Raw genomic sequence first — 27,746 nt, 5'->3', positions numbered from 1 at the left:
TGTTGCAAAACTGCCTTGAAAGAACCCTGCAATCAGCACTAGAGCGGGACTTGATAGTGCTGGCCAGCTCTTCAGCAGGGGACTCTGGGGTCTCGACCCAGGCCACCAAGACCACAGCGGCAGGAAAGCACCTTGTACTGCTGAATGGCCAAGGCAGCACTGCGCTGGGCCTCAGCTGGTTCAACACAGGGCTAGCACCAAACTGGGTGGCCTTGTACCAGCGAGATGACCAGATATTAGCAAGGGAGAAGAACACAGGCTGGGAAACCGCGTGAGACAGAAACACAAACCACGGTAAGGGTATTAATGACTGGCAGGTCAATGTGCCAAGCTCACTTTTAAAGTACGGTCAGGTGAGCTGAAATGTTAAAACTGGAATTGTCTGATGAGACAGATTCCAACAGACGAAACTATCCTTCCAGCTATTGAAATCAGTGCTACTTAAAATCCTGCACATCATTAAATGCAGGCCCCAGGGCAACAGGAACTCTGTTCTGGTGACGGCTCTGTCAGTGTTTAGAAGACTGTGAAGAACAGGAGTCAGCAAATGATGGCCTGTGCTTTTTATGACAGCAAACTAAAAATGGTTTTAATATATTTAGGTGATTGGGAAAAAAATCAAAAGAATACTGATTTGTGACACATGAACATTATTTGAAATTCAGATTTCAGTATCCATAAATAAAGCTGTACGGCACGCAGCCAGGCCGGATACTCACCTGTGTCCACGGCTGCTGTGGCACTGCAAGGGCAGGGCGGAGGAGCTGCGGAGGGACACCGCGGATGGCAGGGCCTAAGTATCTACCACGTGGCCCTTCACAGAAAAGGCGTGCCAATTTCTGGCCCAGAACATGGGAAGCACCAGTGAGTATTTGTTGAATTAATAAGTAAATAGACCTTAAAAAGTACTGGCATTGAAAAAACATGCAATATGTAAATTTAAATGATATAAATATGTTCAAAGGCTTTTTATGATGTTCTGACATCCACGGACTTTGTACAGAATATCTGTATAACAAACACATACATGTAATGCCTGTATTTAGTTTTTGCATCCAGGATTTATATTTTAAAACTATTTTTGGATAACAAACCCACAAAGGCGAGGGATTTGTGCACTGCAGGGCTTTGCAAAGGACGCTGTGGAGCAGGGAGGGGCGCACGATCAGAACCTTTCCCAGAGCTGGCCAGCACACAGGACGGTCGGCACGGCAGGCTGCCTCCACCACAGCTTTTAAAAACCTGTGTAATTAGCTGCTCTGTTAAACAAAGGTTTTTCTAGATGAAGATGTTTCAGAAATCCCTTGTCACATCTAAACAAACATCTTCTTGGACCATGGTAAAAATCTAGAGTATTTCAGAGTGGTACAGTGGCAGTTCAGTTTTAAAATTGTTCTCAAAATGCGTTTTATTGCAAAAAAACAACATACTTTAAAATATGCCAATTTCTGTCAGCTAAAGAGGAAAACAAGCAAGAGCGTGGCCTGAAAAAGCAATCCCTCACCCCATCACACCCCAGTGCATCCCCGGCGGGGAATTCCTCACTGACCTTGGCCCTGTTCTCTAAGAACTTTCTTCCAGAGAGAGGTAAAGAGACATTTTCGACGGTGCTGCCCAGGGACCCCCGCGCTTCCTGGAGTTTCGTGGGACTTGTGCTACCTGTTGGGACCATCTCCAAAAAGAAAAGGTCCTGCTCGCAGGGCGCTGGAGAGTAAGGCAGGGGCGGAGAGAGGGAGGCGGCCAGACACCACGGAGGTCCTGCAGAAGAGATACGCCTGAAGATCCCCTTACTTTTGCAAGGTGCCACAAAGTTTTTCAGAGTAAGCTCAAATGTCAAGAGATATTTTCATTGCTTCCTAAAGGTCATTTTACTTCCACCTTCATCTATTATGATTACCTTTTGTTCTCAAATCTCTTTGATGTCATTTGTCCCACTGCATACTCTTCTCATTCAGAAAATTAAAGTAGAATTTATGGTGCGGATTCTACACAAGGTCTCCCTGCATGACGCTGGAAACTGTGTGTGCAATGCCCACCACAAGCCACCCATTTTGGCTCCCTCTGCCTTCTCTAAATTGTTGGTCTATCTGGTATCTAATTTCCCCCTGAGTTTTTATATTGGAATCTGAGAGAACATCTGTGCTTTAAATGTTTCCAGGCAGTGCTGTATATACTGTTCTACGTTTTGTAGCCTGTTATGCCTTATTAGCATTTAAAAATAAAAGCTAAAATCACGAGTATGTACACCCTCTAATTTACCAATTAATGGCTAATTGCTAATACTGAAAAGTGTTAAATACTAAAAGAAGGCAGAGAAAAACAAGTAATTGTCAGATTTGTAAATTATAGGTTACAATCTGAAGAATACAGAATAACACCTCCATTTAACACACACTACAAGAAGGAAGTTTCAGTCTTTCCTGAGGGAAAAAGCCATCTCAGAAACACTCCTGCAATGAAAGCTGAGGCTGCTTCTCAGCTTCTAGGCCGTAAGGGAAATCCAAGATTCTCTTAGTAGGAAGTGGTACAAAGGCCCCATCAAACACTGCTGAGTTCTGACAGAACTACATTTCACACTTCTGTCCACTTGAGAGATTTTTCCTCTGTGCATAACGCAAATCAGGACTTTATTAAAGATGCTGAAGCGGAGGCCGCATTCACTGTCCTTGCTCTGCACAATGTACTTTTCATAAATTGTACAGGGAGAGGGAGATGTTCCTGACTTCACAGGCCTCCTCTCTGCAGCCTGACCTCTCTCTACAAGGCTCACACTTCCTCCACTGCATCCCGTGGGCCTGAGCGAAGCGTGGCACCCATGCGCCCTCTAGGCCTTGCTGGGCGTGTGCCCTCCCTCCCCAGTCCCAGATGTGAAAGCTCAAGCACCCACGCCAGGCCGAGCAGGACCCGTGGGCCCGGCCATCTGGCAGTGAAGTCATGGGAAGATGACCTGTGCCACGCACAATCACCGCACACACTGCCCACTCCAAAAGCGTCTGTGGCCCATGGAGGGCTGCACTCACAGGTACCTTACATTCACGGGGTTTTGGTGGTGAAGGGTCCTGTGGCAATGAAACTAATTTTGTACATGACATGTTCTGGAATCACTTTACTAACCACTTCAAAGCGGAGCGTGGTACGAAGCATCACAGTCTGGCATGCCCGTCACACACAGGTTTCAGGGTCAGAAACAACCAATACCACTTCTAACTTAAACCACACGAAAGGGCTGTGGGGCCATGAAGTAGTTCCAGTTGGATTTGGGGCAGCACTCCAATGTCACATCTGAGGCTCGGAAGGAGCCGCTGCACGCAGCATGGTTAGCAGAGTGCCTGGCACACCCATGCACACCGCATATACTCAGGCCACAGGGCTCGAGCTCTGACTCCGGAGAAGAGAATGTGTGCTCACCGTGTGCTCAGACTCCTATCTAACTGTTGGTCCTCGAAGGTCCTGGCAATAGTACGAGTGTTTAAAATACTTGCCCGTTGGTGCCTGGCTTTCATCTACTTATGAGGGGGTGGCTCCCGGAGTTCTGTCAGATCTGGGCTGTGAGGGAGGGGGGATTTAATAAATGCACGTGGATACACAGCTACAATGCAATGTCAGCCTTCATGCTGCAGGAGACAGTTGTGGAGGAGTGGTATTCTGGGGATGATAACAAACTTCTAAAGAAAACAAGAGTGCTCAGTGTCCCCACACACAACCGGGGACGCAGCCAGTAGCACACCAGCAGAGCTTCACTGCCCGGATGGTGGCAGGGAAGGCCCTGATGACAGGGGATTTATGAATGGGAGTCAATGAAAACACAGTAGAAACGGGGAAGTGCCAGGCCTCCCCTGCCAGGTAAAGAGGATGTTTACCAAGTACCTGGTGCTCTTTGGGATCAGTGATCAGATAACAAGCTGGCCCCACTGAATTTCTGGTCCTGGAGCACAGTGGCACTCTCAGTGTAAGTGAAGCTTTGTTCATGTAAGTGTCTCTCATGTAAGCCAAGACTGAAAATGGGATTGTCAGTTTCCTTCATAAAATAGTAACACAAGTAAAACTAGTAACGGTAATAGCAGCAGTTGTCACATTCCAGGACACAGGACGTGCCGGGGGCTGCTCTACGGTGCAAGTATTCAGTCCTTACAAGCTCTCTAAGTGGCAGATGTTCTACTGTCCTCATTCTACTGATGGGAAAACTAAAACACATGGAGGCGAACGTGGCCAAGGACCCGCAATTTGATGCGTTCGAGGTCAATCTGGAAACAGGCAGTCGGGCTACGGTGTCCGCTCCCCTGACCGCAATAAATACACTCTCATGACCAGTCCATCCAGAGAGACCTCTGGAGGGCAAAGCAGTTCTTCCGGGATGCTGTGACTGCACATTTCCGAGCTATGCCTGCAAACCAGTACAAGGATGTATTTCATATATCACAAAAGCTAACACAAGGTAGGTTTTGTGATACATGAAATACATCCCTTTCTCTTCAAAGAAATCCCAAGTGATAAAATAAACTTGCAGATGGCAGTCAGAGTAACTATCTCTGTAAAATACCTTTAGAACTAGCCAATAAGCTAACAATTCAAAATGAAATAAAAATTTGGAGCAGAAAAAGTAAACCCACCTAAATTATAAGACATTGGTGTTGGTTTAGCACTGCTGATATTTCAAAATTAATGAAGTACAGCCAAGGATCAAAAATAGTTCTGAGTTACAAAGGATTAAATGAATAACATGAACAGGGTGGAGCTTCTGGCGATTTTAGAACAGGCAAGACACAACAGGCCCCAGAGTCAGGGAGCGCTCTGACACTGTACACACCAGTATCTCAGCATCTGGTAGCGCTTGCTCCAACAGCACTAGTTACCGTGGCCGTCCTGACCTGCCTCCTCACCCCGCCTCCCCCGCCGCCTCCAGCAGCTCCCAGGAAGTCAGTGGTCAAGGGTGGGGAGGGCTTGCAGGTTGAACAGGCACAGATACCAGATGCGTGCGCTTCCCAAGGACTCTACTATGCTGCAAACTCAACACAGGAGGGAGGTTCTCATTTAATAAGTGACTCAAGAGTTACCTGCAGTCTGACTGATGCCTTTCAAAAAGGAGATCTCTAATTCTAATTTATCCTCATCAGGGGAGGAGCATTACTATATCCATTTAAAGTCAGGACAACCTTCAGCAGAAATGTATAATGCACAAATAACAATAACACTTTAGACTATTTAAAAGCCAAGGGGTCTCATGGTGATGATACTAAGTTCTGAAACTCTTCCTTGGCACATATCTCTCTGAAAAATTTCTAAAGTACTATTTCGTTCTGGGGAGAAAAATCATTCAGTTATAGAAAATTAATACTTTAATATCGTTTTCCTCTTCTCTATAAACAGTACACCTCTTGGTATTTAGACTGGCACTAGAGCAAGGAATTTAGATATGAACAAAAATCAAACTGTTAATCTTACATCTGAATGTCTCTCAAGAATTTAATCGTGATCTAGTCATTCATTTAACAAATATGAAGGCAAAATGCTCAACACCGGTAAGACAACAACAGGATAGCCCAGTCCCTGCCCTTGGGGCGTTTACATTCTAGCACTTGCCGGGGCAGGCCCTAAACCAGAAAACAAAGCCTGAAAGGGGTGACAGAGTATAGTTACAAGATGACAACTTTGGGGAAGAGGGTGGTTAGGGAAGGTCTCTCTGAGGAATTAACATGGGAGCTGAAATCAAAGGATAAAAATAAACCAGACCCCTGGAGGGCTGAGGAAGAGGCTGAGGATGCAAGCAGGCCATGCAGAGCCTCCACATGGAAGAACACTGATGAGAAAACCAGTGTGGCTGGGAAGAATGGGTGAGGGAGAACAGGTAACATTAAGTAGAGGTCAGTCAAGGCCACATCTTTTAGGGATTCTCAGGCCACGGTAAGGGGCTTGTACTGCATTCTGGCACAATGAGAACTCATCAAAAAAGCAAAGTAGAAAAATTAAGAAGCTCCTGTGGGCAGCTGCATGGAGGGTGGATCAAGGGACCAATCAGGAGTCTATAACGGCAAGAGTAAGATTTTGGAATCATACACACATAGGTTCAATTCCAGCTCTGCCATTTTACAAGCCACACAACTTTGGGCAATCTATACAACTTCACCAAGGCAGTTGTCCTGCTTGTAAACTTGGACAGGTCATAGGTACAGATGGCAGGAGGGGTGTTTGCCATGTGCACAACACATTGGGTGCACCTGAGAGCCATGGGTGCAGTTGAGCTCCGGCACAGGCCCTGGGCAGGTTAGGCCACCACGCTCCTCTATCAGGCATGTGACTTCACATCCTCTCGCCAGTGAGGGGGAGACAAGATGATCTCTCTATGTCAAAGAGAAGGTACAGAAAAGAAATCAGGTTCTTGGGCCTTGCAGGCTAAAAGTTGAGGTTCAAACTGCATTGTTGTTAGGGTGCCAAACAGCTAGTAGCCCTAGCCAGTTATAAACTATTTGCTTCAATTTCCTCCTCTCTAAAATGAAGATAAAAATACTATTTCATAGGATGGATACAAAAATGAAACAAGATCACAACGCCTGGCATTAAAGAGGCACCCAATGTCAGATACTATTGTTAAACAGACAAAACTGTTTGCTTTTTAAAAACTGACCTTGAAGAATGATTAATTAGAAAACTATTTTCTGCTCAGGCCCCTGATAAGGATCTGAGACATACAAGAAATGTCTAAGGTATGGCTGCTGCCTACATTTATTTTTCTCCAATTTTTTTTTTTAACCGTGGTAAAGTGCACATAAAATTTCATATCCTAACCATATTAAAGAGTACACTTCGATAGCGTCACACGCATTCACAACGTTGTGTATCACTACCATCTATCTCTGAAACTCCTTTCTTGTGAACTGAAACTCAGTCCCCATTAACCAGTAATTCCCTTTCCTCCCTCCCCTCACCCCTGGCAAGCACTCTACTTTCTGTGTCTGTGATTTTCACTACTCTAAGTACCTCTTACAAATAAGCTGACACAGTATGTCTGGCTTATTTCACTGAGCATGAGGTCCTCAGGGTTCATCCACGTTGTAGTGTGTGGCGGAAGTGCCTTCCTTTCAAGGCTGAATAATATTCCATTAAACGGACACCTGTGCTGCTTCCACCTTTTCACTACTGCAAATAAATGCTGCTAGGAACGTGGTGTGCAAGTGCTTCTTTGAGACCTTGCTCTCAGTTCTTTTGGGTATATGCCCAGAAGTGGAACTGCTAAACCATATATATAGTCATTCTATTTTTAACTTGCTGAGGACTTGCCAAACTGTTTTCCACAATGGCGGCACCATTTTACATTCCCATCAGTAACGCACCGGAGTTCCAATTTCACCACACTGATGCCAAGACCTGTTCTTTTTTTCCCCCTTGTTTTGGATAGCGGCCATCCTGCTGGGTGTGAGGTGGTATTTCACTGTGGTTTTGATTGATTAGTGATGCTCAGTATATTTTCATGTGCTTCTTGACCATTTGTACATCTTACTCGAGAAATGTGTACTCAGTCTTTTGTTCATTTTTTTAATCAGGTTATTATAAAGTTTTCTGAATTCTACACATATTGTAGATATTAGTCCCTTATCAGATAAATAACTCGCAAAGTGTCTCTGTCTGGCTTCTGTACCAAGGTAATGACAGCTTCATAAAACAAGTGTTCCCTTCTCTTCAATTTTTTTTTTTTTGAAAAATTTGAGAAGGATTGGTATTAGTTCCCCTTGAAATGTTCAGTAGAATTCATCAGTGAAGGCTTCAGGTTTAGGGTTTTCCTTTGTGAGATTGCTGATTCAATTGCTTTACTAGTTGATTTTTTTGTGATTTAGTTATGACAGGTTTTGGGTTTCTAGGAATTTGTCCATTTCATCTACATTATCCAAAATGATGGTGTACAACTGTTTACAGTACTCTCTTGCAATCCTTTTTACTTCTGTAGACTCAGTATGAGCCACCGCACCCACTTGACCTCTAAGTATTTTCTAATTTCCCTTGTGATTTCTTCTTTTATCTACTGGTTAAGAGTATATTCTTTGATTTCCACAAATTTGTGAATATTCCAGTTTTAGTTCTATTTCTGATATCTAACATCATCCAGTTGTGGTCAGAAAAGATACTTTGTATGATACCTTTTAAAATCTGTGGAGACTTGTTACCTAACACATGCTCTAACCTGGAAAACGTCCTGGCACATTTGGGAAGAATGTACGTACTGTTGCTGTAGGGTAGAGTGTTCTGTGTCTGGTAGACCCAGTTTGTTTATTGTTAAGGCCTTTGTTTCCTTACTTACCTTCTGTCTGGTTCTTCTATCCTTTATTAAGAGTAGGGTAACGAAGTCTCCGACTATTATTGTGGAGCTGCTTACTTCTTCCTTCAGTTTTTGCTTCATATATTTTGGCCTGTGCAAATGTTTATTTGTTATATCTTTGTACGGCACTGAACCTGTAATATATCATGTTCTTTGTCTCTTGCAACCTTTGATTGAAACTCTGTTCTGTCTGCTATCAGTCACGTCTGCTCTCTCTTACTATTTCCTTATACTATCTTTTTCTGTCTTTCAACCTATTTGTGTCTTTGGATCTGAACTGAATCATCTGTAGACAGCACAGAGTTAGATGACGTGTTTTTATCCATTCTGTTAATCTCTGTCCTTTGATTATAGTTCAATCCATTTACATTTACAGATTCACTGAGAAGGGCTTATTTTTGTCATTTTGCTCTTGGTTCTCATACGCCTTATAGCTTATTTCCTGCATTACTGTCTTCTTTCTAGTTGATTTTTTTGTACTGAAATGTTTAACTTCCTTTTTCATTACCTTTTGTGTATATTCTATAGCCTTTTGTGTGTGTGGTTACCATGGGGATTACATTTAATAAAGTTATAATACTCTAATTCTAATGTATACGAGTTTTACTTCAATAACATCCAAAGATGCTGCTCCTTTACAGCTCTGTTTACTCCTTTCGGTTAACACTAAAAAAGTTATATCCTTAAACGCTGTGTACCTCAAAATATAAACTAGTAATCCTTTTAAAGATATTAGTCTCTTAAAACATTGAGAAAACAAAATGTGAAGTTACAAACTAGCTTGTATATTGCTCATGAATTTATCTCTATTGAGATCTTTATTTCTTCATATAGCATCAAGTTATTGTCTGTTGTCTTCTCATTTCACCCTGCAGGATTACCTTGAGATTTCTTGCAAGACAGGTCTAGTGGTAACAAACTCCATCAGCTTTTATTCATCTGTGAATGTCTTAATTTATCCCTCACGTTTGAAGGACAATTTGGACAGACAAAGGACTCTCAGCTGACAGATTTTTCTTTCAGCACTTTGAACATTTTGGCCCACTGCCCTCTGGCCTCCAAAGTTTCTAATGAGAAAACTGCTGATAACCCTCTGGATTATGTCTTGCATGTGATGGGCTGCTTCTTCCTTGCTGGCTTTAAGAGTCGCCTTATCTGTCTTCAAAAACTCTGATTACAATGTGTCTCTCTGTAGGTCTCCTTGAATTCATCATACTTAGAGTTCACTGAGCTTCCTGGATGTATATATTCGTAACTTCCATCAAACGTGAAAAGTTTTCAGCCCTTATTTCTTCAGATATCCTCTCTGCCCCTCTCTCTCTTTCCTTATCTCCCACAACGCGTATGTTGGTTGCCTTGACGGTGCTCCACATATCCCTCAGGCTCTGTTCACTTTCCCAAAATCGTTTTTCTTTCTGCTTGTTGGACTTCATATTTTCCATAGTCCTATCTTCCTTCTGCCTGCTCAAGTCTTTCTTTGAATCCTTCTAGTAAATTTATTTCAGGTATGGTACTTTCAGCTCCAGAATTTCTCTTTATCTTCAGGTCTTCTCTTTGTGGACATTTCATTTTGTCCATATTGGGCTTTTTGATTTAGAGACAAGGTCTGGCTCTGTTGCCCAGGCTAGAGCATACTGGCACAATCTCAGCTCATTGCAACCTCCATCTCCTGGGCTCAAGACATCCTCCCACCTCAGCCTCCTGAGCAGCTGAGACTACATGTGCACACCACCACACCTGGCTAATTTTTGTATTTTTTTGTAGAGATGGGGTCTTGCCATGTTACCAGGCTGGTCTCAAACTCCTGAGCTCAAGCAATCTGCCTACCTCAGTCTTCCAAGGTGCTATGATTACAGGTGTGAGCCACTGAGCCTGGGTGTGTCCATATATTGTTTTACTGATTTTCTAGACACGTTCCTTTAATTCCTTGGTAAAATATAGTCGATGAATCCAAGAACGGTTTCTGCTGGTTTCATTCCCCGCCCCCCCTTGAATGGGCCTACTTTCCTATTTCTGACGTATGCCTTATGACTGTTTTTCAAATGAGACATTTGACCCTAATAATGTGGTAACTCTAAGATTCAGAGTCTAAGTTGAAGTGTTTACTACTTTTGTTACTGTTCACTATTATTATTTCTGGGTTGTTGTAAGCTTTCTCTATGCCAAAGATAAGCCTGAGGTGTAAATGTAAGATCTCCTCAGGTCTTCTCTGAGCCTATGCTATTCCCTGGGTATCTATGGTAACTTTCTAATTTTTGCTGTATATACAGTTATTTTTCAGTGTCCTAGTATTTAATGCCTGGTTCCCAAAAGATGCAAAGGAAAAATAAAGGGAAGGGTGTTGGCCTTTTAAATTCCTAGAAAGCCACTTCAACCAGAGGTGGAAGGACTTGCAACAATAATGGTCTCCGCTCCTTTGCCTGTACCTCTGTGATCAAAAGTTGAAATCAGTCATCAGAGCACTGACCCTGGATACTTGCAGGACAGGGTCCTTCGTGCCCACCCTACCAGGCTCCCACAAGCTGTTTGCAAGATGCTCTAGGAACAGTGTACAGATGTCTGCCATAGGCCTGGGGATGGAAGAGGAATAGTGGCCCCTGTGCTAGAGCTGAAATTGACTGAGGTTAACTGCACTTTGCCATTCAAGCCTTCCCGTGGACACTGCAAGACTTCCATGGACTCCAGATTACCAAAACAGTTACATCAGATTCAGTACAAATGTTGTCTAGGTGAAAAGAGATTCCTGGGACCTCACACTCCATGAATTTCCCTGAACCGTCTCCCACACAAATCTGTTATTACTGTTACTGTTATAAGGTATTTATCTTGATGTTAACAAAGATAGGTTATGGATTCTGGAGATCACAGAAAATGCAAGACCACATTACCTCTGTCCATAGATAAAAACCTCTATCAATTCAGTTATCAACACCATTTGTTTTCTGACTGCCACCATACACCCATGGATATGTGATGTGTTTAACGTATTTTGTAAGTCATTGTAGCATCTGATGCCACTTGAAGATTAAATATGACATGATTCTTAGTTTCCTCATTTTCCCTTTACCAATTTTCAACTAAGAAATGGAAAGTAAAGACAGTCACTATGGAAGGGGGAGGGGGCAGAGATGGTGCCTATGTTTACTCTAAGTATCAATTCAGTGCCTCCAGGAATTAGAGGCAGAGAAATAAACACATAATTACAAAGTACTGTAAAAGCTACAATGTTACATTATAGGATAAGGTGAAAGAATAAAAGGGGGCCTTAAGAGTTGGGATCATGAAAGACTTATCTTAAATAAATAACATTTAAATTAAACTGAAAGGTGAGTAGGAGCTGGCCAAATGCAGAAAGGGGAGGACTCCAGTCAGAGGAACAGTACGTGCAGCTCTTTGTGAGGTGCAGGGGCAGGGTGGGACAGGAGAGGGGGACCAGAGTGCTGGAAGGGAAAACAGGAAGGGCTGACTACACTCAGCAGGTAAAAGCGTGGGGAAGGCAAAGGAAGGTAGAAAGGGAAGTCCCTGCTCCAGAACGTACTGCATACCCACTATGCTACTATGTGCCAGGGACTGCCAAAACAGAACAAAACGAAAAAGTAAATGTGATGTGCTTTTCTCTCAAGGAGCTCACCAAAAAGTACAAGTGACAGACCCAGTGAGGGCATGTTACAACATGCTGAGGGCACAGAGTCTCCCAGGTGACCTAAGCGCCTGCCCCCGAGCCTAGTATGTGGTGTGCCCACCCACCACACTGAAACCTTCAGAGAGCAGACAGTGTCTCTTTTTTGATCAACTAATATATTCCTAACAGCTAGAACAGTGTGCAGCACATAACATATCAGCTTACTCGATAAATACTGCTGAATAAATCAATGAATGTAATGATAAAGCAACTGACTGAATCCAGCAACATATAAGGATAATATATGAAAGGCTGGTTAACATTCAAAATTTGCCCTAACAGATACCAAGATCATAAAGTCACAGTGATTAAAACAGTATCAGGGCAGGGATGGAGAAAAGACCAGCATACTGAACAGAGAACAGAGCACAGGAAATAGCTGCCTGTTGGACAACGATTTATGACAAGGTGGTCCTGCAGAGCCATGGGTGAAAGGAAGGTTTTTAAATACTGAAACAACTGCATAACCACAAGGAGAAATTAAAAAAAAAAAATCTCTATTGTACACCATAAATAAGAATTACAATTCTGATAGATTACAAATCTAGGTAGAAGACAAAATTGTAAAGCCTTTAGAATACTTTTATGACCTCAGAGTCTTCTATAGGACACAAAATTCACTAACCATAGAAGGACTGATAAATTTGACATTAAAATTGGAAATTTTTATTCCTTAAAGCACCATAGAAGTCAGAACAGAAGTTAGGTCTGGGGATTAACAGTGAGGGAGATGGGACACTCAGGAAGCCTTCTAGGGAGAAGGGCATGTTCTTATTTCCATCTGAGTGATGCTTACATTGGTGTATCCTTATGTCAAGATGTATACTTAAAACTTTTGCAGTTTACGTTAGTTATACCTCAATGAAATAATAAGACACCATGAGGAAAGTAAGAACAAAGGTGGATGGGAGACACTATTTCAACACATACAACTGAACAAATAATTTTAATTCTGGATATAGAAAAAAGTTCTTAAGAATCAGTTTTTAAAACACCGAACATAATTATGGGCAAAAAATCTGAACAAACTCTTCATAACACAGGAAATCCAAATAGCCAAAAATCACAAAAATGTGTTTATTAATATTACAGAAATTCAGCCAGGCATTGTGACTCACGCCTGCAATCTCAGCACTTTGGGAGGCCAAGGCAAGTGGATCACCTGAGGTCAAGAGTTCAAGACCAGCCTGGCCAACATGGTGAAACTCCATCTCTATCAAAAATATAAAAATAAGCTAGGTGTGGTGGTGGGCACCTGTAATCCCAGCCACTCAGGAGGCTGAGGCAGAAGAATCGCCTGAACTTGGGAGGCAGAGGTTGCAGTGAGCCGAGATTGCATCACTGCACTCCAGTCTGGGCAACAGACACAGCAAGACTCCATCTCAAAAAAAAAAAAAAAGAGAGAGAGAGAAATTCAAATCAAATCACAACATAGTATACTCATCAGAACTACAAATATTAAAAAGTCTGACTGCATCAAGTGTTGGCAAGAAGACAGAGTGAAGGTAACTTTCATATACTGCTGATGGAAAATTGGTACCAGTAGTCTGAAGAGTCTGGCATCATCTAGAATAAAGAGATATAAGCCCTAAAACCCAGAAATCCTATGCCTAGAAAAACACTCAAATGGATGTGTAGCAGGACACTTACGCCATACCAAGATGTCCACAACAATAACTGCAACAATCCCGGAGTGAAAATATAACAAATGTCCACCAACAGTAGAAGGCAAAAATGTGAAATTTTCTTGCAATGAAACGCTATACAACAGAACACACACAACAATTTTGGCGCATCTCCCCATTATGATTTTGAAACAAAAGAATGTAAGCTATGATTCCGTTTATATGAATTTCAAAGATGGCCAACCTACCAGACATGGTTTAGACACACTCTGGAGCTGACGCTAAGGATGAGCAGGGAAGGCGTGGTGCCGGTCCGGCCAATGGGAGACTGGATGGATTCCTCAGGGAAGGCTGGCAGTGTTTTCACCTCTGCACCTGTGGTCGAGTGCCAGTAGGTGCAGGTCTGCATTATTTGCCAAGTGTATACATACATATTGGTTTCACTTTTCAGTATGCATGTTACATTTCAAAATAAACACAAGAAGTTTTTAAAAAACTAGGATGACTGAACTGAGTGAGACCTGGAGTGTGAGGGGAAGTTGCCAAATGCAGTTCACAGGTTCCATCAGCTACACAGCACCAAGAAACACAGCACCCCAACACCAAGCCCCCAAAACCCTCCCTAACTCTGTGGGCTGCACCGTTGTGACTCGCAAATGTCACCCACGATGTTCAGCACCTTCCCAGCTCAGGTGCCTGACTTGCTGTGAGGTCCCTCTCCAGCATCAGAAACCCAGCAGGGGGAGGAGGCTGGGGTCTTTCACAATCATCATTTTCTTCTTAAAAACCCATTAGGATTTCCTGGTGCTTTCTAATTATGCCTGGAGGAACATCCGTGCTATGTTCGTTTTTTTTTTTTTTTTTTTCTTCTTCTTTTTCTTTTTCTTTTTCTTTTTTTTTTTTTTGAGACGGAGTTTCGCTCTTGTTACCCAGGCTGGAGTGCAATGGCACGATCTCGGCTCACCGCAACCTCCGCCTCCTGGGTTCAGGCAATTCTCCTGCCTCAGCCTCCTGAGTAGCTGGGATTACAGGCACGCGCCACCACGCCCAGCTAATTTTTGTATTTTTAGTAGAGACGGGGTTTCACCATGTTGACCAGGAGGGTCTCGATCTCTTGATCTCGTGATCCACCCGCCTCGGCCTCCCAAAGTGCTGGGATTACAGGCTTGAGCCACCGCGCCCGGCCGTTCGTTTGTTTTTTAAAGAGATGGATCTCACTATGTTGCCCAGGCTGCTCTCAAACTCCTAGGCTCAAGTGATCCTCCTGCCTCAGCCTCTGAACAGCTGGGATAACAGGTGTGAGCCGCTACGCCTGGCAATTGTTCTCATTTCCACAAGTGCTGTAGGAGAGAAACACGAAGGAAGTAGTTTTGACTCTGATATATTTTGGCTTCTCTTACAAAACTGAGAAAATGTTTTAACTTTTCTTCAAGATTTTCCTATCTTCAGAAAGTGCACATCTCTATCTGAATCTGACAAAGTCATCATTCTCTGAGCTTCTAGGAGAACGTTAAGGTTAGGCTGTTTTCCAAAGACAAAGGCGAGAGTCTCCTGTAAAAGTAAGGCTCGTCATACTCATGTGAAAAATCTCAAAGGCAAGGCTGGGTCCTTGTGGTCGAAACTCGATCCATTTCTATTTGTGCTTTTCCCTGGCTTCTGTCCACCAATGAGGCTCTTTCACAGCATAGGGCCTGTTTTCTGCTGTGCTCAGTTAACCCTGAAGAAAAGGTCTGTCCATTCCCCAAGAAGCCTTTCCCGGCAGCTCACAAAAACAAACCACCATTGTTGGGATGGCCAGGGTACGCAAACCACCCTGGCAATGCCTGTGGCCACGGGGTCCAACATCTTTTGTCTTGACCTCAATGAAGATTTTAAGACTAAAGAATGGTAAGAGCTGAAAAGGTGAGCACATCTAAAAGTTAGCTGTATTTTTATACTTTCTCCCAATGAAGGGATAATGTGGATCCACAAAACCACAGGATCAGAAAGCCCAAAGCAGCCAGAGGTTTCCCTTTCCCTGCAGCCACCCATCTCACTCCATAGGAAGCAGTCAACTCCAGGCAGAAAAGCAGACCTCTGAATTCCAAGTTTCTCAGAGTCCAAGTCACTTATCGGAAGAAACACAAACGAGAGATGTGCAGGCTGGGTCAGAGCCTCTGAGCAGGCTGGGCTTCCTTCCACCACCCCTTAGTGTTCTGTCCTGTGTTATTATGGCTTGTTTCTCCAACCAGACGGTGATCAGAGCTTGTATCTTCCTCAGCTGGGTAATCCCACGGTAACACACAGCCTTTCCATTTCCTGGATAAGGAAATAAGGAGTGCCTGCTTATAAATCCCAGAGATCTTCCTTCAAACAAGCCTTCACAGAATCCAACTGGCCCAAGAAGTTTTTATTTTTTAATGTAATAGTCCTAGAATAACTGGTACAGAGAATTAACACTTCCTGTAAACTCAGCTACTCGGAAGGCTGAGGCACGAGAATCGCTTGAACCTGGGAGGCGCAGGTTGCAATGAGCCGAGATCGTACCACTGCACTCCAGCCTGGGTGACCCAACAAGACTCAGTCTCACAAAAATTCCCAAAAAACAAAACAGACAAACAAAAAACAAATCATGGGACGCCATACCAAAAGATTATTTCTTAAAAACAAAACAGCACGAATGGATTTTCAATAACTGAACAATTAACACATAATGCTTATCAGCTGCTTGATCGTGACAATGTAGAAACAAGCAGGAGAGAGGCCTCCCCTCCAGAGGAAGGCTGGCTGGCTTTGGCAAGAAGATGTCCTAGTCATTCACAACATCACAAAAACGTCTGGATGGGCAAAGTGAGATATTAAAGAAGATACACATTGCTCTGTGAACACAGGGCAGGTGCTCCCTGGCACGGAAATTTGTTGCTATCTTTTACAAACCACACTGAGCCTAGCCAGCTGTGCCATCTCAAGGTGTTTAAGACTGAGCAGCCTCCTCCCGGTTGCTGTTGGGCAGGCCCGATACTAGGCTACATTCTCCACCAAGAAGAGTACAGAACAGAACACGTTTCTACATTTATTCTAAGATTCCTGCATTCCCAAAGATATGGCACTACAGTCCAGAATTTCCCAAATGGAAGCTCCAAAAAGCACCTGTGACTAATAAAGACTCCATGAGGTTCTGCAAGTCAGAACACCTGCTTTACACAGGCTTTCCCACATTTTATTAAAAGGCGGCCTCTCCCATACATTACCTGTTACCTGTTAGATACTACAGACAGAACATGCTTTGGAGCACATTTTGGAAACAGTCCCCTGGGTTCACAGAGTCCAATGTTGGGAATGCTCTCAGGGTGGGGGAGGAAGACGACACAGTTCCTGCCTGGGATAAACTTTCCTGGGGGGAAAGGTTACATACCTGGGTACTCAGGGAAAGGCAGAGAAACCCAATCCAACCATAACACACCAAATGGAGGCACTCAGTTCACTGAAGGGGTCTAGGAAGAACTCTTGGAGGAAGACATACATAATACAAGTCTACAAGGAGGGAAGAGTGGTAAAGGGGAGAGGTAGCTGTTTCCCAAGAAGCTACCATCTCAGTGCTCAGCACTCTCCTCTGATTATGATCTAAGATCAAAACAGGGCAGTGAATTTTTTTTTTTTTTTTTTTTTTTTTTTTTTTTTTGAGACACAGTCTTGCTGCAATGCCCAGGCTGGAGTGCAAGGGCACAATAGCTCACTACAACCTGCATCTCCCGGTTCAAGCAATTCTCCTGCCTCAGCCTCCCAAGCAGCTGGGACTACAAGTGCATGCCACCATGCCTGGCATTTTTTTTTTTTTTTAAAGCAGAGACAGGGTTTCACCTTATTGGCTAGGCTGATCTCGAACTCCTGACCTCAAGCAACCCACCCATCTCAGCCTCCCAAAGAGCTGGGATTACAGGCATGAGCCACCATGTCCCACCAGGCAGTAAATTTTATTGAGTGGTTGCTGTGTGCTAGATGCTCAGTAGGATTAATGAAAGATTTTGTATCCAACACAGATGTGTAGTCACCTGTCCCTCAAGGAATTAAAATGGAAAAAAACACTGGACATTAATCCTTCACATGAACGAAGGACCTGTGTGGAGTGTAGACGGCTGAATTGGGACCAATGCCCTGGAGTCAGAGAAAGCTGGGCTTACACCCCAGCCATCAAACACAAGCTGGGAGAGCTTGGACCAGCTACTGTAACTCTCTGAGCTTTCATTTTCTCCCTTGTAAAATGTAAACAAGTTTTCCCAACAAAGAGGACTATTTCCGCGACATCATGAAAGGGGGGAGGGAGAAGGAAGCAAAGGAGGAAGGGAGGGACGATGTGAAGACAAAAAACCCAGAGAGCTATTCTGAAAATGTAGCACCAGATCTGGCATACAGAAAGCCTTCAATAAATGAATTAAACAATTTTAACACGAGTGCAGCAGAACGTCCTACCTGCACTGCTCACCTCAGGTAAGTTCTTTCATATGCGTACTTCCACGTGACTCCCAGAGGAAGACTTCAAACATGTCCAGCACCCTCCTCCCCTGCCAATCCCTACACTTCTACCCCACATAACTATTATTCTGACTTCCATTACCATAGATGAATCCTGTTTCTGAACTTCACGTAGATGAATTGTACAGTACATGGTCTTTTTGAATCTGGCTTCTTTCATTCAGTATAAGGCTAGTATCACTCCTCTTTACTGCTGTATAGTATTCCATGACATAAACACACCACAGTTAAACTCCCTATCCCACCACTGCACATCTGGGTTACTTCCACTTTGGGGCTCTGAAGAATAAGGCTGCTGTGAGCACTCCTGCACATCTAATGCAGCAGTCCCCAGTCTTTTTGGCACCAGGGACTGGTTTCATGGAAGACAATTTTTCCTTGATGGGTTGGGGGGTGTGTGGTTTCAGATGAAAGTGTTCCACCTCAAATCATCAGGCATTATAAGGAGCATGCAACCTAGACCCCTCACATGTGCAAGTTCACAATAGGGTTGATGCTCCTATGAGAATCTAATGCTGTCGCTGATCTGACAAGAGACAGAGCGCAAGTGGTGATGCTCACTCACCTCGTGCTGATTTGATGTTAGACAGAGCTCAGGTGGTGATGCTCGCTCATCTCCTGCTGATCTGATGGGAGACGGAGCTCAGGTGGTGATGCTGGCTCACCTCCTGCTGATCTGATGGGAGACAGAGCTCAGGTGGTGATGCTTGCTCATCTGCTGATTTGATGGGTGATGGAGCTCAGGTGGTGATGCTCGCTCACCTCGTGCTGATTTGATGGGTGACAGAGCTCAGGTGGTGATGCTCGCTCACCTCGTGCTGATTTGATGGGTGATGGAGCTCAGGTGGTGATGCTCGCTCATCTCCTGCTGATTTGATGGGTGATGGAGTTCAGGTGGTGATGCTCGCTCACCTCGTGCTGATTTGATGGGTGATGGAGTTCAGGTGGTGATGCTCGCTCATCTCCTGCTGATCTGATGGGAGACGGAGCTCGGGTGGTGATGCTCGCTCACCTTGTGCTGATTTGAAGGGTGATGGAGTTCAGGTGGTGATGCTCACTCATCTGCTGTGCTGCCCAGTACTAGATCTGTGGCTGGGGACATGGGGACTCTTGTTCTAACAAACAGGTATATGCATTTCTCTTGGGGTATATACTAGAGTGGAGCTGCTGGTTCACAGGACAGGTATATGTTTGACATTAACAGACACTCCCAACTAAAAAGCTTTCCAAAGCAATTCTTCCTATTTACATCCCATCATTGTGTATTAAAGTTCAGTCTGCTCCACATCCTTGCCATCACTGAGTACCGCTGAGGCTTTTATTAGCCATTCTGGTGGGGTCTAGTGGTTACTTGCTGTGGATTAAATCTGCACTTCCCTGATGACTAATGATGCTGAACTCATTCCATATGCTTACTGACCATCTGGATTTCTTCTCTTGTGAAATGGCATGAAAGTCTTTTGTCCATTTTTAAAACTGAATTGTTTCTTTTCCTGTTGTTCTGTAGAAGTCCTTATCCTTTGTCAGATGTATGCAAACATAATTTCAAAGTCTTTTCTCTCACAGTTACGGCTTTTTAGGTAGGTTTTATGTGCCTTGTTTAAGAAACCCCAGCCCAATCCAAGACAATAACCAAAGTCTCCCGTGATTCTTCTAGAAACTCTTTCACCATTCACACTAAGGTCTACAATTCTTCTTGAATTAACATTTCTGAATGGTGTGAGTTAGGAGTCCCAGGTCATTTTTCCCCCATTATGGACAATAAATTGGTCCAGCACCATTTATGGGAAAAACTATCCTTTTCTCAGTGAACTTCAGTGAGGCTTTTGTTGTGTGTGTGTGAATCTGTTTCTGGACTCTATCCTGTTTGGTGATATTATTATTTGAGTTTCACCATTGATTCACAGTGCAATCACAGATGAAAATTTACCTTTCTCATAGGAATGAACAGCTACATGGGATATTTGTACAAAAATACTTAACTGTTGAGAAACTATTTCTGGGCACTTTATAAGCATGGTAACATTTCACACTCACCATAACCCTGTCAGGGTAGGTCCCATTTTACAGACAAAGATAAAACATACAGAGATTGGGTGCAATGCTCGGAAATTAAGAAGTGGCAGAACTTGAGTGTGGGTCTGCCTGGCCAAAGGGCTGATGCCCTTGCCACTGTGCCATTCTTCCTCAGCATAGAATTACTGGGAAAACTACTGTTCAGTGAGTATTCCTATAAACTTACATTTCTGTATGGAAGTAAATTCTATTTCTGTATGGAAGTAAATTCTATTAGGTGTTTCAATTTTAAAAAGAAATGAAAAAGAAGAAGAAGAAAAAAAAAAACCAAAGTGACCCAGTCTGGATTCTCATTCTATCCCTGTCCCTGCCCCCTCCCCCAATAAAAACAATATGGAAAAAAAAACCCCACATCAAGGACAACAGATCAAAACACAGATCAAAAAAGAATGAAAGAAAAACACTTCAAATAAAGTTCAGCTGTTTCTATTTGGAAACAACAACAACAAAAAAATCCCACAATAAACTGACAAATAAGAAATTGCCTCTGTGGTAGCAGAGCTGGAATTTTCCGATGGCATTGGCTACTGTGTCATTACTGTGGGTGACCCAAAAGTGAGCTGGGTGAGTGAACAGCTGGGCGCTAGCTGGGCTCGTGTCCCTGCGGCAGCAGCAGCCAGGGCGGTCCTTCAGAGTTAAGCTTTCCCTTGGAGCTGGTACCTTTTCCCTGGATTTGGAAATCCCCAGTAGTCTCGAAAAGCTACCTCTGAGAAATGGAAAAGGAACCCTTCTAGCCCCATCCCCTACCCTGGGGCAGTTTTTGGTTCCAGTCTGCTCTGATAGGCCAGCCTGGATTTCCTAACCCCTAGGGTGGCTGAGAAAGAGGAATCTTGTACACAGTCCTGACTGCAGATGTCCCGTGGGGCACGGGTGGACTTCTATCCAAAGGCATCCCAGGCCTCACCCTTATTCCAAGGAGGATATTATCCAGAGTGCTCAGAGAAGAGTGATACTGTTATTAGTGGATATTCGACATTAACACCGATTCCTAGTCTTAGCATGCCCAAAATATCTTACCACTTTCTAACACAAAATACAAAAATCAAAGTACAATGAAAGCTTGGTGTTAATTACTAGAAAAATGGGTTAGACCAAATTTTAAATAATATGACTGACAAACCAAGCATACTTAATTTACCAGAGTCAAAGAACCCATAGGAGAAATTTCTCCTGGGCGTAGAACCACCTTCTCCCCACCAAATAAGTAAATAAATAAGTACACACGCACGCACGCACGCACGGACGCACGGACGCACGCACGTACTTCCCCGAGCTGCTGTCTGCCCATTCGTCCGTTCGTTCCTTTTCCATTCAGGTATCAGGTGTCTAAGAAACGTTTTCTGTATCTACTACATGCGAGACAATGGTATATTTATACTGAGGAGAAACAGAAAAATTGATCCCGTGCCCCACGGGACATCTGCAGTCAGGACTGTGTACAAGATTCCTCTTTCTCGGCCACCCTAGGGGTTAGGAAATCCAGGCTGGCCTATCAGAGCAGACTGGAACCAAAAAAACCTGATCCAGCAGGTAATCCAGACATAAATGCACACATATCTAACAATAACCTGTGATGAGCTGAAGGAACACAGCAAGTTTTGGCAGGGATTGGCGGGAGCCCCCGTGTGGGCTGGGACTTGAGAGAAGAGACACAGGACGCTGGGTGTGAAGCACGAGGATGACCGAGCCCAGGAGGAGCACAGGTGGAGTTGTGCTCAGACGGCTGCCTTCACGCGGGAACTTAGAGGGGTCGGTGTGCCTGGGGAATACTGAGGAAGGGTAGAATGACAGTGGACACAGATGAAGAGGACCTTTCAGAATGTGACAGACTAGGCCCAGTTTGAGGATGATGGGCAGTCCAGGAGGCTCTGTGAACAGAGCTTATGCAAGGCGGGGTGGGAAATGGGAGAGTCAGAGAGGATCATTCCTCTGATTTTGGTTTTAAAAGAACATTTAAACAGCACGTAACTGCACTTAATATGCTGTAGGCAACTGTGATGCAATAAGTATTTGTGGATCTAAACATAGAAAAGGTACAGTAAAAATACACTATTATAGCCTTAAGAGACCAAGTTTGAATATAGGTCTGTGTTGACCAAAACATTACTATGTGGCACCTGACTGTATGTACTTTATACAAGAAACACATCTCAGACAGAAAGGTTGAGCATAAAAGGACTGATAAAATTATACCATGTAAATACCAATCCAAAGCAAGCCAGGACAGCTATATTAATATGAGGCAGAAAATAATTTTTAGAGATAAAGAGAGTCACTTCATAATGATAACAGGACTATTTCTGAGGACCTAGTATACACCTTTACCTAAAAACCTTGCCTCAAAACATATAAAGGGAAAATTTATATAATGAAAAGAAAATTAGATGAATTCACAAGCATAGGCTATTTTAAAACATCTCTCTCTTTAACTGATAAATCAAAGTAGACAAAAATATAAGTAAAAACATAAAAGTTTTAAACACCACCATTTACAAACTTGACCTAATGTATGTATATAAATTACTATACCCCCATACTGGAAAACAGACGTGCTTTTCACGCTCACATAGAATATTTGCAAAAACGACCATATTACTAGGTCATAAACCAAGTCTCAATACATTTCATAAAGCAGAGGCTATCAAGTAGGTGCTATTTGATCACAATGCATTTATACCAGAAATCAAGCTCCAAAAGATAACTAAACAATTCTGAATTGTTTAGAAATGGATTTCTAATAATCCACGGGTCAAAAAAGAAGGTATACCAAAAACTGAAAAACATATTTTAATGAATGGCAACAAAATAATACATACCAAAATCCATGCAATGGAGTTCAAGAAGTATACAGAAAAGAGTAAAACTGCAAATTGCCGGGCGCGGTGGCTCAAGCCTGTAATCCCAGCACTTTGGGAGGCCGAGGCGGGTGGATCACAAGGTCAAGAGATCGAGACCAACCTGGTCAACATGGTGAAACCCCGTCTCTACTAAAAATACAAAAAATTAGCCGGGCGTGGTGGCGCGTGCCTGTAATCCCAGCTACTCAGGAGGCTGAGGCAGGAGAATTGCCTGAACCCAGGAGGCGGAGGTTGCGGTGAGCCGAGATCGCGCTATTGCACTCCAGCCTGGGTAACAAGAGCGAAACTCCGTCTCAAAAAAAAAAAACAAAAAACAAAACAAACAAAAAAAACCCTGCAAATTAATAATCCTAAATAAGTGGACAGATATAAAACGTTCACGGGGTGGAAACTCAGTATTGTACGTCAACTCTCATCAAATTCATTTTAGTCAATGCAATTTCAGTGAATAACTCAGTATGTAAGGGTTTTAAATTGCTTTTGTTAGTGGTGCATGAGATATTTGTATGTGTACAGGTATATGTATGTGTACAGGTATATGTATGTATGTGCGTGTGCACATGACCAAATGTGAATTTAATAAGCTGATTCTAAAACTTTTATGGAAAAACTTAAATGGCCAAAAATAGTCCTAACCTGTTCAAAAAGAAGAGACAAATTGGAAGAACTGACTTTATTTGAGTTTCACCTCTTGATACCTTGATAAAGCTATAGTCGTTAAGACCATCATATTGGTGCAGAGATAGACAAAAAAGATGAACGGAAAAGAAAGCAGAGTCCACAAACAGACCCAAACTTACACGAATATTTCTGATAAAGGGTGCACTACAGGGAACAAAAGCATGTTCTTTTCAGTAACTAGGGCCAGGACAATTACCCTGAAATGTAGAGAGCAGAAATAGACCCTAACACATTCCATACACAAAAGGCTGCCTCTAAATGAATTGCAGACTTTTATATAAAAGGTAAAACTATAAAGCATTCAAAAGATAATATATTATCTGCAGCTATCCCGTGGGGACATCATAACTTCAGGGTAAAGAAGTACTTCTTAAAACAAGATACATGTGCAGAACACCCTAACCATAAAGGAAAAGTGATAAATTTGAATAAAAGTTAAGAACGTCTGTTATTCAAAAGAAACTAAAAAGAAAATGAGAAGACAATCACAGAACAGGAAAGAGAAAATATTAGCAACACATATAGCTGACAAAGAACTTAACAAACAAATAATAAAGAAAAATATCCCAATGGGCAAAAGGCTTGACCAAGCACATTGTAATGTACGTACACACACACACACACACACACACACACACACACACACACACACACACCCTCAAATAGCAAACACTTTAGAAGATGCTAAGCCTCATCCCCAGGGTGGGCAACAGGGAACAGGATGTGCAGTCCTAACTCCAGTGGAAGCATGAGGTAGGGAAGGAAGGAGGTGGTGTACAGAAGCTCGATGCTCCTATTAAATATAAACAGGTCACACCGAAACTTGATGTATCAAGAAAAAGCAGCAAAGCATATTATTTAGATATACAAAAGTAGCTACCAGAAGAAGAGAGTGAATCAGAAAGTGTAGAAAGTGGAGCTAGAGACATTGTTCCCTTACGGAATACCTTTTGATATTTAAAAACCCCCATATAGATGTATTATTTTCATGAATTAAAAAAAAGAAAAAGAAAAAAAGCACAAAATGGGGAAAAAGAGTGAATGGGAAGTGAGGAGTAAAGTCAGAATCACTGGATAATTCTCTGAGAACAGTGTGGAAGGAGCATCAGTGTGGACTGACCTATGGAATAAGGTAAATTCTGTAATCTGTATCATGTCCTTATTTGCTTTAGTACTATGAAGGCCAGGTTTTAATTTAGAGCTCACATCTAAAAACGGAATCTCTAGGCTGTAATGCTTTTTCATTTCTGACCATTCAACTATCATTCTCCCTTTGTGCTGATATTTCACTATGTGTCTCATATCTTACTACATTTTATATGCCTTTAAAATCTGGTAGGCTTAATAAATAAAACTCCAAAGAATTACTGAATACACATTAACACCAAAGATGTTTGTGGTATTTTAACTTTTCTTAATGATTCAAAAGAGATTCCGTGATCTTGCAATGTTTCACTGATTATCATTCTAAAAGCCAGTTATCTAGCTAACGATACAGCTATTCATATACATTTTTAAATGTGTAAGCCTGAATCATTTCTCCACTACATGAACATGTTTATGTGGTTCTCTGCAAGTGCTCTGTCTCCTCCCAGTGACTTGTAAGAGGTCAGTGTGGGGAAAGGGCTAAGGGTCAGGCACTTTCATGTTTAAAATCTGGTTCTGACCTCTGGGCAGACTAGAGACTCAGTTTTATTTTGTCATCTACAACATAGGGATGACGATAACAGTATCTGCTTCATGGTGTTGTCAGGGTTCGGTACGGCAATGGGTGTAACCACACAAGAGGGACTGAATCCAAGTTTCCTGGAGGAAGAAGTGAATGAATGAATGGCCATCTGGCAAGGAGGACCCCAATGTGGAGGGTGCTGTGAGCACCTGTGGGCCTACGACGTGCTCGTGGACAAGAGTCTTTTTATTTTTTGGTCTTAAGGTCAATTCAGGGAATTCACTCAAAATAAACTGTGTGTGAATTTCTTTTTTCATAATAAATCATCCTTTTCATTGGGAAATGCAACATCTGCAGTTGTACCTGTACGTTCCTGTACTGCTTTCCTGTGACCGGAAGCTTTCTTCTTTTTTCTTTCCTTTTTTGGGGGCTAAAAAAATCCCAACACTCTTTAATGAACACAGCCTACGGGACTCACCACAATGCCAGGGCACTGAACCAACTCGCTTTACCCTGAAGAGTCTTCTTCTGAGGCTGTGTATTTCTCTTTTCCTGACCGAACTTACCAGCTACTATGCTCTTTAAAATAAGATTGTTTTCTATTGCTAATCAGACAAATGACAGTACCACAGCACAAACAATAAGCACTGCTCAGTCTACTTACTTTGAAACACACGATTTTCATCAGCTCCTTTTCTCTTCTTGGCAGAAGCCAAAGCGCAAAGAGTCTGATTTTTAAAATGACCCCCTCCTCAGGCAGTGCTAGGCTGCGCTCCTCACTGCCTCCTGCAGGCTACACTCCTGAAGTCCTTGTGGTAGCCTTATTCCCCCCTGCCCCGCCCCACCCTCATGTAATGAGCCCAGGGCCACGCAGTGACCAGGACAAGGGACACAGCTGAGTATGGCTCCCACCAGGGAAGGTCCTGAAATTAAACAGCAGGTTTTATCTCAAATCTAAACAAGCTGTATCTGGTCTCTGGTTACTCACCACTGTGCTAGGTTAGCTTTGTATAGTACAATTACTTGCAGTGGTAGGGAAAAAGCAGGGTCCCTGCAGAACACCCTCCAGCAAGGGTGGCCACCTCAAGCTAGGGCAAGAGCCAAAGCTCCCAGCTTCTGCAGCAGAGGGCAGCAGGACGACCCCTCTGAAGACGAGAGTTCAGCACCACTGAAGTACTCCTTCCTCTTGCTAGGGAGCCAGAGTGCTCCCCATGTTTCTATGTTGCCAAACCCTTGTTAAAATAGTTCTTCCAAGGGACTGAATATTCAGAATCTCTACAGCAAAACAATACACAATTGTTCACGTTTGCTCTGAAGACCACACACGGGAAATGTGACACTGGTGATGTGCCGCACAGGCCTTGCATGGGCTGCCTCTGCCCCAGGTTTTTAAGTGCTTTTCAGCCACATGCCCATTTGAAATGTCTTATTCGCCTTGAGGAAATCAGCTGACCGTAGTACAAAGGTTGCAGAAGTGCTATTCTAGCACCACAACTCTGAGAAAATGATCTGGTTCTCAGGACAAGTGAACAAGCCAGGGAGCCAGCTCCATACTGAAAGAACACAAGGAAAGGGACTTGCTTTGCTGAGGCCCTGGCTGTAGACTAGTGCATGGTCACTCACATGCAAGGATACAGGGGTTACTGTCACTGACGCTGCAGTTGTCCAGGATCAACGGGATACCATCCAGCTCATTGACCTAGAAAGAAAGAAGACGAGTTATACATTGAAAACAGCATGGCTACAGTCAGACATTACAGATGACTTGTTGTTCCTTTTGCGTTTTCTCACTCAGTGTCATAATATTGTTTGCATAATTACCTGAAATACCGATAGTAACCCAGAACTATATAAAACAGACATGTAAACAAAAAGTGATACTTTATTTTCTTTTTACTGGAATTAAAAAAAAAAAAAATGTTGGGGCAATTGGGTAGCCACATAAAAAAGAATGCAAGTAGATCATTTCCTAACCTTGTTCACCAGGATAAACTCCAGATGGATCTAAGATCTAAACGTAAAGAATGAAAAAAATTGGCACTAGAAAAAAACATGGGTGCATTCCTTTTCTAAGCTGGCAACAGGAAAAGCTTTCCTAACTATGATTCAATCTGGAAGCAACAGGGAAAAGGTTTTAAAATTTGACTTTTTTTTTTTTTTTGACATGGAATCTCACTCTCACTGCCCAGGCTGAATGCAATGGCACAATCTCAGCTCACTGCAACCTCTACTTCCCATGTTCAAGTGATTCCCCTGCCTCGGCCTCCCGAGTAGCTGGGATTACAGGTGCCCGCTACCATGCCCAGCTGACTTTTTATATTTTTAGTAGAGATGG

At 43.0% G+C, this 27,746-nt stretch overlaps 1 protein-coding gene and 1 long non-coding RNA gene across 3 annotated transcripts in view; one reads left to right on the top strand and one right to left on the bottom strand.

Annotated features, from left to right (window-relative positions):
• ATXN10 (ataxin 10) overlaps positions 1-27,746 on the bottom strand; it is a 166,345-nt gene that overhangs the window by 6,793 nt on the left and 131,806 nt on the right. For both annotated transcript variants that reach the window (XM_074391131.1, XM_039463070.2), the window contains exon 10: positions 27,047-27,110. In XM_074391131.1, coding sequence (XP_074247232.1) covers positions 27,047-27,110 — 64 coding nt within the window. The remainder of the gene's footprint in view (positions 1-27,046; positions 27,111-27,746) is intronic.
• On the top strand, positions 74-2,376 carry LOC141582617 (uncharacterized). Its single transcript, XR_012515486.1, has 3 exons — positions 74-294; positions 666-864; positions 1,569-2,376. It is a non-coding gene; the product is annotated as an uncharacterized LOC141582617 (long non-coding RNA).

The sequence above is a fragment of the Saimiri boliviensis genome, chromosome 21 (assembly GCF_048565385.1).
Source record: "Saimiri boliviensis isolate mSaiBol1 chromosome 21, mSaiBol1.pri, whole genome shotgun sequence".
NCBI classification, from domain to species: Eukaryota; Metazoa; Chordata; class Mammalia; order Primates; family Cebidae; genus Saimiri; species Saimiri boliviensis.
This window is presented reverse-complemented; position numbering and strand designations above follow the sequence as displayed.